Genomic DNA, 13927 nt, shown 5'->3' with positions numbered 1-13927 from the left:
AAATTGAGAAAAGAAAACTAGGCAAAATTAAATAAAGTTAACTATAGTTTGTCCTGCTGGGCAAGTTTTTGCCAGTCACTCGCCTTCTAAGAAGAACAAAATAGTACCTTAATCATTGCAGGAGCAGCAGACGGGCACTGCTTAAGTTGTATCAATCAGTTCTTAGGGCCGGTGCTTAATTTGAGCCGGTGGTTACCAGTGCTCGGCACCAGCACTTAGCTGTCAGCACTGGCACTTATGACAGTCTGCACATGGTGGCACTGTCAGTTGAATTTAGAGATAAGGACAACAGCTGTTTATTAATTCAATATGCAATACAAAATGCCTAATACCTACTACCCAGGTACTTTTTTATTTTTATTTATTTATTAATAAAGTTTTATATAGCGCGAACAAGATTCCAGTGTCTGGAATTGTCGCACTATAAAGAGTGTGATGAATAGTAATCGCAAGAGAGACGCAAGCACTAGCGCATACTGTCGCAAACTCTACTCTAAAAAATGCTTACAGGGACACAGTCAGGATCCAATTTCTGTAATTTTCTGTACTTTCTAGTCAGCTTCCTCTTTTAAACATCATGTGGAGATTGTCAACATGTCCCTTCTAGGGTACTGTAAGTTATCTCAGTGGCTTGATAGTCCGCTGCAGAACTGAGGCCCCATTTCAAAAGGCTCTGACTTTGAAAACGGGAAATACTCTAATGTTTAATTGTTCCTACGCTTCTAACATATTTCAGACAATCATGAGATTTGAGAATGGTCCCAGGTTTGTCGTATATTTAACTGAGAACTTGCTCCAGTATGTAAAGTTGACACATGCAGTATTTCAAAATTACAAGAATTGGAAAATTACAAATATGTAAATGTAATTCATTTGTGCATTTGCATATTATACTTCTTTTTTCCTAGAGAGGCAAATATTTTTGTCCAGTGATTATTCCCTTCCCCACTCCTGCATTAAATAATGAGGTGTTTACACTCCTGTCCCATCTTAGAATTGCACCTGAGCCTGCCATATTACTGAACAGAAATGAACAGAATTGTCCATATTCACAAATGCACTTGGCATTGCTAAACTCCCTTCAGTATTGATTCTGCCAATCAGGGGCCACATTAGAAAATAAGCGCATTTTCATGGTTAGCGCCGACATACCATTAAAAAGGTGTGCCCAGCGCAAACAATGAAATGCGCATTATTATGATGAATTCGCTGCCCGCAGGGCAGCCATGAACTTGTGCTAGCCTAGGGGCAGTGCATTCAGGTGAAAAACAGTATGGCTGCTTTACAGCCACTCCATGTTTTCACAGTGCAGGTGGCAACCTGCCTGCACTTATGAAGGGTATTACGGATCCCCTTGCTGGCAGGTGCAGTTAGTGGCTGCACCCGCCTGCGAGGGGATGTCTGGGTGGTCCATTTGACCCCCTTTCCCCTGCCAGAGGGCTGCCATCAAGGGACGCAGCGGTACCCCCCTATGCAGATGAGGGAACGCCCCCTCAAGATAGCGCTGGTGCTTTAAGTGTGCCAGCACTATTGATATTACAGAAGGGGCTGCACAAGTGTCTGCTGCCTCTTCTGTGATACCAAAATGCCCCAGGGGCACACAAAGCGGTTGCAAACGTCTGTTGCGCCCCCAGGGCACTTTTTGAAATACGGCCCCAGTTTGAGAATTTTTTTTTTAAAAGTGACTATTTTGTACACACAAGACAAACTTAAGTGCGCAAAATATGTTGTGAATCCGGTCACGTGCTTTTACCTTGCAATTTACTGGACTAAATCTGGCGCCCTTCAAAAAACAACAGAATATCCTTAAATTGGGCTGTGCGTCTGCAATCTCAACTCCTGTTGAGAGAGCAAGAGAACATTCTTTTTGCGACTTGCTTCCTATACATTTAAAACATATCAATATTATACTGTGCCTCCTAGTGGGAGGGAGTGGGAAGGTCAGGCCTGAACAAATGATAGGCCCTCTGGGAGTTCATGCACTCTATCATTTCCGGTTTGATTTCGTCTGAACTACTTCTCACTTTCAGGAAAACCTGACCCCTGGGAGACCCCTGCTGAGCATCCCCAGAACAGATGTTACGCAGGGTAGAGAAGGAGGCATCGGCTCCTCTAAAAATAGCTTACTCAGTGAGCGCAGGCACTGCTTGCAAGAGAGAGGTCAGGAGTCCAGCACGTCACTCCGAGAGATGACCACTGACCTCCCCAATTCCCGCATGCACGCTATCTCTGATATTTTAGGGATGAAGACTAACTTAATATGAATCACCTGCAGACTCCTTTATCTGATGGTCAACCTCCCAAGTCAACAGTATCCACCGAAAAAAATACCCATGAAGCCCCGCTTACTGTGAGCGCCACAATGGACCTTAATGAAGTCAGGAATCTGTCATTCTGAGATCTCGCTTACAGCTGTGGCAGTCTGCTGTCCAACGACCTATTGTGTGCAATACCAATGCTACCAGCAGATTCTGAGTCCGCCGCATCGTGTATAATTGGCTGACTTTGTCAGTCTCATTTACTTGCTTTTTATTCAGTTGCCTTTTTTTCCCTTTTCTTTTCCATGGCCCTCCCTGACGCATAGCTTCTGTGCTATCTTTTTGAATGCAGTACTTTTATCCTTCCTCTGCATACATTCAGGGAACTACTTTTACGATTTCAGTACTCCAAAGTTCTTGTTATTACCTTTTTCCCCTGTGTGCTGCTTCCCCTTCATATCCTCGGATACTCTCTGTATTGCTCACCCATCCCTCAGTATGCCTATTGCTTCCTACACCCCTACGTCTGTCATTTTTTTTATTGTGTAGACTCTTCCCTCCTCTACTACCCCTCTTGCATCATCTCATACCCCTATTCAGATCTCACAAACAAACCTTTCTAAACCCTTCCCTCCCACTCTTCCCCCTTCACCTTCCCTTTACTTATCCCAAACCACGTCCTAATGTTAGGAGCTCGCAAAAAAACCGTCAACAAAGGGAGAGACAGGGTTCAAGGGCACTCTTAGTCCCCAATCAGTAGATACATAAACAAAGGAAGAGTGTCCGTCAGTATGGCGTTAATATAGTGGAGATAGCACGTAAAAATATGAGGCCAGCTGTGGTTGATCAAAAGACTGGACCAACTTTCAAGAAAAAATGCATGATTTTTTCAGGAAACCCTCACTCACCCTAGTGGTGACATGCTTCATCATCGGGTCCACTAGGGAGATCGAGTACCTCCCCAGTGTGCTACGACGCCAGGAGACTGCGGAGCAGGTTTTGTGAGAGTGAAGAGTGAAAAAAGTGTGGTTAAAAATGTCAGAGGTTGTCCCAAAAAATCATTTATTCGCTGGTCAACTTGACATATTAAAATTAAAGACTATGTGCAGGGAAACTATCCAAAAGAAATACTGGTGTTTCCCTGTTAGGGGAAGGTCAACATGTTTCTGCCCTTTAAGTGTATGAATTTACAGGGCTTTCGTCAGGACCAGTAAGCGAGTGTTACCTCAACAGGTATAGGCGCGCTAAGGCCTACCCTGCCGTAGGCAGTGAAAGTTAATCCACGAGATCCAGCGGGGGACAGCTAGGTGCCGAGTGGGTGCTGAGCGTTGCGGGCGGTGTGCCATTGTCGCTCCCACCCCCCCCCCCTGAATCTATGGGGCGTGGCTCACATTGAGTACAAACTTCTGGGCTCCTCGCAATAGAGGTAAATCCCCTAGCCTTTTGGTTTGTATTTTTAAACGCACCAATTTTTACACATAGTGCTACTTTTTAACTTTCACTGCCTACGGCAGGGTAGGCCTTAGCGCGCCTATACCTGTTGAGGTAACACTCGCTTACTGGTCCTGACGAAAGCCCTGTAAATTCATACACTTAAAGGGCAGAAACATGTTGACCTTCCCCTAACAGGGAAACACCAGTATTTCTTTTGGATAGTTTCCCTGCACATAGTCTTTAATTTTAATATGTCAAGTTGACCAGCGAATAAATGATTTTTTGGGACAACCTCTGACATTTTTAACCACACTTTTTTCACTCTTCACTCTCACAAAACCTGCTCCGCAGTCTCCTGGCGTCGTAGCACACTGGGGAGGTACTCGATCTCCCTAGTGGACCCGATGATGAAGCATGTCACCACTAGGGTGAGTGAGGGTTTCCTGAAAAAATCATGCATTTTTTCTTGAAAGTTGGTCCAGTCTTTTGATCAACCACAGCTGGCCTCATATTTTTACGTGCTATCTCCACTATATTAACGCCATACTGACGGACACTCTTCCTTTGTTTATGTAGCTCCCAAAAAAACAACTTTCTAGACCCTTCCCGCTTCTATCCCTCCACTATCCTTTTCAATCCAAATAACAGAGTAACGTGTCCACTTCTCAAATTAATTTCCTATTTCCCTATACTAATTCACCACTAATCCTTTTTGGGTTCCGGAGTAGTGCGCTACTAGCTGAAAAGGCGATTTGAAGTCTAGTAAGGGGTAGCCAGCGTGATATAAATACAATTACAATTTCAATTAGAGTCTCTGTGGCTTCTTTCTTGCTCCCCAGCACCCATGGTCCCAAATGCCCATCGTTGGCTAGCTCTACTGAACGCAACCTCACATATTTTTGGCACCTGGAGATTAATTTTTCATGTGTTAACTAGAGGGGACTGGAAGCAAACCCCATTGGTGTCGCAGGGAGGACCCTCTTCTTCCCACTCCAGTAGCAGAGCATCCCTGCAACCTTTCCCAGGCTTGCCTACCCTTTGATGGCGTCATCCTTCCGCTGTACTGCTTCTTGTAGGACTGTGATATTATTCTGCAAAGCTCCGTGTGACTTGTGCAGGTCTGAAACTTCTTCGCTCAGGCGCATGGATTCCTCTTCCGACTGCAACAGTCTAATAGGGCACAGGGATTGGAAGGTCATATGAATGCAATTGAAGAAATGCTAGCCAATCAGGTAACATATTTAAAAAGATGTATAACAAAGGTCACACAGACACTTAGTGCAAGAGAGTCCTTCACCCTTAGCTCACTTGCACCGGGCCCTGTTGTGATAGTGGTTCATGAACTACGTGTAATGTGTCTGGTGGGTTCAGCAGTGCTGGAATAGAGCAGGAACCAGCCGGATTCCAGTTCCAGCAGCAACTCTTGAGCTGTAATTGGATTTTGGACAGGCCCCAAGGAATTCCCCTGTTGGGTCAAGCTACAGACTCAAAAACACAATCAGCAGCACCCACGCACACAGTATCCTTTTGACATCGGAAGCTACATAGGGCTCCTATTTTTTGTTCCTGAAATATTGGCTAAATGACGCCGGACCAAAAAATCTACTTTTTGTGTCCATGTTTGTCATGGCTGGGAACAGTTTGGGGGGAGGGGTCAAATGCAGCCCAGTTGGAACATCAAACTTGGCCTCTATCCCTGGCAGCCCATCAAGAGAAACAAGCAAACCCCCTGCAAAATCACTTTACATGTTGCTAAGACACACACACCGAGATTCTAACGTGCTTTAAAAAATGTCAGCGTCGGGTTCCATGTAAGATCGGTAGATCTATGCATCCTCTGTAGACATAGCAAGTATGCCTTCCTATGCGTGTTAGAACGCTGATAGTAATCATTTATATTGCATAACACTCATTTGAGAACTTAATAGTGTGTATACTAAACTTTTCAACCTATTGCTGATTCAGTGGGGAAATTGAACATGGGTAGATAGCACACCAAGCTAATTTATCAGGATTGTAACTCATAGATACCACAAGGAACCTTGCACCGAAGCATTACACCATAGAGCAGTCACATATCATATATTATCTGCAACGTATACTAACACAGTATATTTACGGACGGCATGTTAATCTTATGAGCTATTTTATGATGCTGCAATGATGTGGTCAGAAAGTGAACACACATTTCTCTAACAAATCTACTAGTCAGCCCGGTTAATTTACCATTGATAAGCCCTAAAACTTGCTGGGTGCAAATAGATTTCTGCAGCAAGTGGCTTAGCCTTCTAATCTGGTCTAACATGCAGGCTCTTTGTGGCACAATGGGTATGCCAGTAGAGCTTTGCTATCACATTTTCCTAGTTGCCACTATTTTGAGGGGGGCACAGTTTGTAAAAACAAGAAAATGTGTAGGCTGGCTCATTCACTGTGCTAGTCACGGCGCAGCCCCTGTGACCGTATCTCATGACTCCATCCCATTGTGCCTCCACTCCCAATGTATGGGTTCAGAGGGCAGTATTTTCTTCCATCTCCAGCAAAGTTTGAGTCTAGTATCCATGTTGTCCTCCTTGCACATAGAAAATCTCAACACATGTAATGGACTGGTCCACTTTCATACACTGTCTGTACAATCACTTCATAAATGTGGGCTCTGAAAGTCCCTTCTTTTCTATAGGTATCCATACATCTGCAGCGGAAAGCACTTTACCTCCCCATCCTTAGCCTCCTCCCAGTGTACACTATAGGCGTTACTGCCACCTCTCAGTATACAAACGTCCGTCCGTGTAGATCAGTCCATGGCCACTTTGACCTAGCTCCTTCTACCTTATCCGTTTTTTGACAGACGCCTACGTCGCCATTGGGAAGGAAGTTGTTGCTAGCATATGCTTTGAATGGGTGGAGTGTGTTCCCCCATTTCAGTCTTTCACACTTATACAGCTGTCCTCATGGTTTAGGCACATCTGGGTCTTACAATGGTTTTCAGACTGGAGGCACATTTTATAGTTCCCCCTGCTCTAGTAGCTAGCAGTGGACATGGAGTGGATCCTTGCTCTGCTCTTATCTTTCAAACGCTCTCCCACGAGTTCTCCTGAGGGTCAACTATTGGTCTGGGAGTAGAAAAGTGAATGATGCAATTTTAGAGTCTCCTGGCTTTATCTGTTTAGACCTCTTGACTTAGTTGCTCTAGGGTTGCCTAAAATGAGCATTTGGCTTCCCTCCAGGCTTCATGTCAGAGAAGACTTCTACCTAAGATTTGAGTTGCATTTAGTTTTAGAATTCCTGCAGGATGGGTTCCGTCTGGAGTGGCGCCGTAGGGCCTGTGGGTATAATGGCCGGCAGTCAAACACTTCAGGAATCATAATAGGCCCTCAGGCCTTGCAGTACTTTAAGTCCAGGCATGCTTCTTAACTGGCTTCCCATCGGGTAGGTGGTGAGGGGACATAGGCTTCTTGTGACTTGATTGCCGTAGGTATATTCCAGGATTGCATGATTCTCCATATAAGGTTGTAGTTTATTCCTAAGATTATATCTAAACTGGAGGAGATCATGCTTTCAGTATTTGATTTGACCCTTTATTACTGAGGTGATTCTGCATTTCTTGGATGTGGTTAGAGCTACTTCTTGTTAGAAGAACAGTCATTTCCATAGACGGACATCTAGTTCATCAATCTCGGACATTAGGAGAGGGCAAGGGGCCAGATTTCAAACTATCACAGCTTATGCCTGGTCTAGAGAAGAGGTCCCTGGGGAGCTTAGTGTCTTTCGACAAAAGTTAAGGCTGCTTCTAGGTCTTGGACTCAGAACATTTCTCCCCTGACGAATACCTGCAAGGCAGTAACTTAGGCTTACTTGTCCACTTTTGTCAGCCATTATAGGCTGGCGGAGGGAGACTAAACTAATGGGAAATGTTGGCACCAGGGGTTGGTTGCTGTCTGGCGTCTTTAAGGTACTAGGTTGATAAATTACTTGGGAGTTCTGCAAGTCTTAAGACTTGATTGCTTTCTGTTCAGTGATCTTATCCCTCCCGTCCCTTTCCTCATTGTGGTACCATTGCCCCCCATCCCTTCCCTCCCCTCCCTGAGTTACAGTCAGCCTCAACGGTTCAACTCATGGTCATAACAAGAGCAGGCATGGGTCGTGTCTCTATATGAACAATGTGACGGGAAGAGGTTGTATTTGCAGCGTGGTGCTGGCCCTGGGAACGGTTAACACACCGTGTAGTAGGGACTGGGAGGAAGAAAGGGAATCGGAGTAATGAGATTATTTGCAAGTAATCAAAATATTAGCAGGTCAGGGCTCTTGCACTGTGCCGCTGCCAGTGCCTGTCTCAGCGTTGCCTGGAAGCGCATGTGCACGGGTGCACTGGAAAGACACTCAGAGTTTGGAAGGGCTGCAGCTCTAGTATGGACAACTTTTGCAAGAGGCCATATTTATACTTTGAAAGGCCATATATGAGGTTTTATAGGCTAAATACTTTATGTATGGGGATTGCTCATTTTGCTTTCCGTAAAAATTTAAAACCATCAATTAAATAAATATATATTCATTTAAAGTTCTTAACGCATTACATTCCACACATCCTCCATTCCGATTTTAAAAAAAGAACTGGACTGAGTAGTAACCATACTCTGCCTTAGCGATTTAAATCTATATTTGACATTAAGTTATATTCACTACACACTCAATTATATACGACATGCATTGCAGTTTCAGATCCATATTAAGGCAGGTGCTGTATGAAGTGTGGACGAATGGCATACTAAGTTTGATCAGGCTCAATATGAAGTGTGCCCAGGTTGTATATGAGGTTTGAGAAGGTTACATATCAGGTGTGCACAGGCGGTGTCTGAACTTGAATCGATTGAGGTTTGGAAGGACCACATAAAATCCTAGGGAGGCCGCTGATGGAGGAGTGTGGACACACTGTATATGGGAAAGTTATATATGAGGTTTGGACAGGCTGTAAAGAAATATGGATAGGTGTATTTGAACTGTGGAGGGGTGCCTGTATGTGAGGTTTGGGCAGACTACATATGAACAGCAAACAGGATATATATATATCTACATTCATATATATATTTATATATAGATGTACTGGAACTCTGCATTACCACCTCCAATCCCCCAGGACCGGCGAAGCAGGAGACAGACCACAAACTTCTTTCAGGTAACTTGTTTAATTGCAGATCTTAGTGGTACAACCAACCATGACGCGTTTCGTGCTTTGCAGACCTTGTTCACATGTACAGATATACACATACACACACACACACACACGTAGATATATATCAGCCTTGGTCAGACTGTAAAAGAAGCTTCTGGTGGTTGTGTATGAAGCGTGGACAGACCTCATATGAAGTGTAATGCTATCTGCTCAGTACACTCCTGGAGAGATTGAAAAGCTGAACTTGCGCCTCCATCTTGTTCCATGATACTTGCATTTTCACTTGCATTTCGCTCCTAGTCCAGCATTCACCTCCCTCCCCCATGAAACCTTCTATATGCATGTGCTGTACCGCCATCTTACAGGTTTCTGCTTGCCTGGCCTGAACATACAACCTACCGGGAATGTGGGTCTGTTTTGAGCCTGGGGAACAAATGGGCAGCTCAGTTTGGTGTGATTCTTGGGCTGGAGTGGAAGGGAACCATAGGACCAGGTGAAATTTAAATTATAATTCGTGTCACTGGTAAAACTATAGTGGAGGAACAATGCAAATAACCATAAAACAAGCGGGTGTTCCCTACAATTCTGCTTTTTGTGCTTTTTTAGCACAAGGAGCAAATTGACGGAAATATGCATTTCGCGCTTGAATATAGCCTCATTTTGCATAATTTCCATTAAATTTTGCAAAAGCAAATTACTAATTACACAAATTTCGCTCACCAGTAGATTATATGGGTGTTTTAACGGCTGGGTCATGGCAGCCCAATCAACCCCAGAAGCCCAATGGTGGCATGTCAGCACACATGACTGGCCAGAGACTAGCCAGTCCGGAGTGTGGACCAGGAAGAAAAAAAAACTGCGATTTCTGTAGCTTTCTATGACGTACACATGTGCATTCTGTGAATTCCTGAATAGTGGTAAAGCTGTACAAACACAAATTCGAGAGGAGAAGCCTCTGGGCCGTAGATTTATGCATTTTTGTGAACGGGGCATGGATATGGAGACTTGTGCTTATGATAATCTACACAGCTGAGCTGCCCCCGCACCCGCCCCTAACGTGCCTGTCTACCTCCTTCCCCTCACCACCACCGCTCACCCCACCACCTGTAGCCAGGTGACACCCGCATACCTCTGGTTCCTGCTCTCCGAGCTCTTCCCTTGAACCTGGGTCGAAGTTCTCTGTACAGCTGGGGGAGATTTACAGCAGAGAAGAGGCCGGCATGGCAGGCAGGGTTTTACAAGAGGTCCCAGTATAAATTACCCATAAACGAATGCAGGTGACTCCGGAATTTATGGCGCTTTAATGCTGGTTTAATAAGGGACGGTACGCATTAAAGAGTATTGAGGTCCTGGAGGCTAATACAAAAGGCGAGCTACAAATTGTCAAATTAAGCAAGCCTTGCAAGGCATTTGCGGTCGATCACCAAACATCTCTCATTTGGGCCTGCTGCAGGGTTAGAAAGGCAACTCGTGGGGTGAATGTGTCTCTTGGCGAGATATGATGCATGTAGACCGAAGAACACTGCTTCCGATCTGACCCTTTCGAGGTCGACAAAATCAGTAGCACTGAGTTGGGAAATCTTAGCATTACATGTAAACAGCCGTCACACTCACAGCTGTTGCAGCAGGCGTTAGAAATAGCACTATACAGAATAAGATTCCGCCAAGGAGCGTATGGAGACATCAGGGCCTTTTTTTTGGCTTCAGTAGCTTAGGTGGTTGACGTATCTAAATGTACCTAATATTTTTCCCCGCAGATGGAGGCGGTGATCAATGTATTCGATATTGAAAACTATGTAGGGGTCGCTAGTGAAGTATTGCTTCCTGTATCCCTATTTGCGGCAAAGCTGAGCTCAACCCGACATCCGGTTTGCTGGTATTTGGGTGAATTAAATACGTAGAGTTCTCGGAGTCCTGATTGGCTGGGCAGGTCTCGTTCATCGATTCTCAGTGTATAAATTTGACCTCCGAGTCCAGGGACGAAGCTTCGGAGGGGTGGGGTTTGAGGGTCGGGGGGGGGGGGGCGGGTGGTTGCGGTGTTGCACCCCCTTAAAATGTATTTTCTAGTAAGTAGTTGGTAATAGGTGCTTTTTCCTCGGGTATGGTGAGGTATCTGTCCGAATTTACCTGGGATTTTGTACATGTATACACAAACAAACATACACATATGGAGTGTCTCTCTCGTCACTGTTTTTAAGGTCTAAAAAATGTTGTTTATCTTGCAAAGTATTATGTTTTCAATACCCCTAACAATCCGCACTCCTCTGCCTCTCTCCTACTTCTTAAGCTCTCCTCCTTCCCTGCTTCTCATATCATATATTTTAATGATATATGCCAGCATGATAGTTGGAAAATCTGACGGTCACCCCCCCACACACACACACACCAATCTTTCTGACTAGGCTACGTCTGCCCATGATTGTGCTTCAAACCAGACCACTGGACAAAGGGAAGGAGAGCGCCTTGGTTTTTTGTAGGTCGACTTGGGTGAAGCCCTCTCTTTGGTGGACCAAGATGTCTGAATTTAAGTCTTTTGGCCAATCATCTATGTGGCAGACAAGATAGATAGAAGTCCATAAAATGTGTGAAGGAGGTTAAGAGGGTGGTCTACGGTCAGAGCTGCAGTCGACTTTGGAACTGGGGAACCACATTCGAGTTCCAGCTCAACATCCTGTGATTATGAGAGAATCATTAAATTCTCCAACCCTGAAACAAACAAAAAAATTGATATGACCTTGTGTAATCTGGTGCCCATGTGAAGCCCATGAGTCAATTTCGTGCTACATAAAAACTGCAAAAATAAAGAATACTCTGCAAAGCGGAGCCTGGTCATACTGTCAGGGTCGCACTGTCCTATAGGGCAATCAGGCAGTGCCAGATGGGCTCGTCTCACTGAAATGTGTGATCTGTTTTTTTCCCCAGGTTTGTGGGCCTGTTTTAAGGCCAGTTTTTGCTGTTGAGTTTTTGGAAATAAAAAAAAATTGCCTGCAGCAAACTCAAATGCACGCAGTCTGTCATTCCTTGCAAAATACCCATACATCGTGTCTTTACAACTTCAGAACTGCTGTGATTTGCAAATATTGCGACTTTTTAAGCTATCTGGTTCACTAACGTGGGCCACATTTATTTTGGTGCCCGGGCATTTTTTTTCCCAGTCCGACCCCATATATATATATATATATACACACTTATTTCATATATACTTGCCTATTCATTGTAAAGGCATGCATGGTAATTACATATGCAGGATAAAGGCTACCATGGTAAAGCCAATGTGTATTAAAGGCATTGCATGGTAAGGGATGTGTGGTAAAAGCATGCATGGTAAGGGCATTTGTTGTAATGCCTTACAACCATTTGGTGAGGCTGAAAGCAGGATTTTGGGAGCAAGGTGTAACAACATGTTTTCTAGCATTCAGGGCCTAGACTGACCCCAGGCTACATGTACAATTCACTTGTTGGCATCAAGATTGGCTGCAACTGAATCCAGAATACGAGTGGTGTACAGTGGCCGTTCATACGCTCACTAGTAACGGGGCAGCTGTTATTTGACAGACCATCACCACATACAGCCCCATCCTCAATTAAAGGGTATTTTTTGAAGGCTGATGTCAACATGTACATCTGCCAGTGCACTTCTGTGCTTGTCAGTGCTGCACATCAGCATATTCGGGAACTGCATGGTGCAAGTTTTGTTTGGGTTACCAACTTTCTTTAGTAACCACACCTTGTAGATTTAGACCCAGAGAAGAGAGCAATGATCCTCTAGTCTGCCATTCTGAATGCTTACGAAAGTGGTCTCCTGGCATGGACCAATGCAGAACAAATAGTAAACATTTGTTTTAAAATGAATAGATGTGTGTATGCCATATCCTGAAAAAGGCTTATTGAGCAAAGCTGACAGGGTCAAAACATTTATCTAGATAATATTGAACTTTAGAGATATTAACATTTCAGTCAGAAAAACAATTGGTTGCACCGTTTCTCGGTTTTTGCATGAATTTACAGAATTCTAGTTTACCTGAGAAGTACATTTTTTATTCAAGTAGGTCAAGAGTTTTTCTGGCACATATTGCAATATATCAAATTAAAAGTGCACTGTAAGCATGGCTTAAAGAAGTTCAAATATATTAGATAATACTATATTATGTGAGTATGCAATTATATTTAAGGAGTTTAGGTTGTGCCAATAAATGTGAAGCTCACAATATAAATGTCTGCAAATGTAAAAAAAAAACAATATTCTTTGACCTATAAAATTACTTCACCTATGTATTGATATGTACTCTCCTACTTCTTTATGCGTTATTCCCATGGTCTAATGACAAGGACACAATCACAAACGTGACGGACGTCCTGTATGACATATTATAAGTATTATTGACTTTAAAGCACTTCTAGCACAGCAGATGGGACATTCGCCCTGTTTGTGATGGAGTACTTTGCCCACCAAACTGTAAATATGTCCCATAATCTGATAGCCAAATAATTGCCTGTTCCTAATGTATCATATCACTGCCTTCCACCCTGCCCCCACAAAGGAACACACTCTACATTCCCAACAGACTATTAAAAAAAAATGTGAATTAGTAAAATGGTGCCATTTTCATGAACAATCCGAAAAAAGCCTATAAAGGGCACATGCTGGTTGGCAGGCTTGAAGTTTCCAGGCACACTATTCAGTACTGATTTAAAAACACGTTCATGAACAAATGACAAGGATGCTCAGTAGGTGGAGTCTTAGCTGTAGAGATGATCACCTAGCTTAGTTGACAAACAATTTGATTCATAGCAGGGTTGAAGCAAAATTTATTTGGACACAGGTCAGTAATACATGGATGAGTTAGTTGATTCATATGAGTTTACGGTTCCAGCTATATCAAGAATCAGATAATATTGGAACATAACTATAAACCAGCGTTTGGATTATAATTTAATGCGGGTTCTAATTAAAAATAAACAATTTCCTTTAAATTTGCAGCTCGTGTCCTCGAGTTTTGTTTCGTATGAAAATCTCTTGGTAACATGATTGTTTACTGGTGAAATATTTTTACACTTCATCCGTGAG

The 13927-nt window shown here is 43.7% G+C and overlaps 1 protein-coding gene across 1 annotated transcript in view; it reads right to left on the bottom strand.

The window, feature by feature from the left end:
* The window catches only part of LOC147712145 (uncharacterized), a 936609-nt gene that overhangs the window by 822161 nt on the left and 100521 nt on the right, over positions 1-13927 (bottom strand). The window contains exon 6 of the mRNA XM_086922921.1: positions 4728-4862. Within this exon, the coding sequence (XP_086779047.1) occupies positions 4728-4862 (135 nt within the window). The remainder of the gene's footprint in view (positions 1-4727; positions 4863-13927) is intronic.

Source organism: Lissotriton vulgaris, chromosome 5 (genome assembly GCF_964263255.1).
Source record: "Lissotriton vulgaris chromosome 5, aLisVul1.2, whole genome shotgun sequence".
Taxonomy (NCBI): domain Eukaryota; kingdom Metazoa; phylum Chordata; class Amphibia; order Caudata; family Salamandridae; genus Lissotriton; species Lissotriton vulgaris.
The sequence above is the reverse complement of the archived record's forward strand: the minus strand, read 5'-3'. Positions and strand labels throughout refer to the sequence as shown.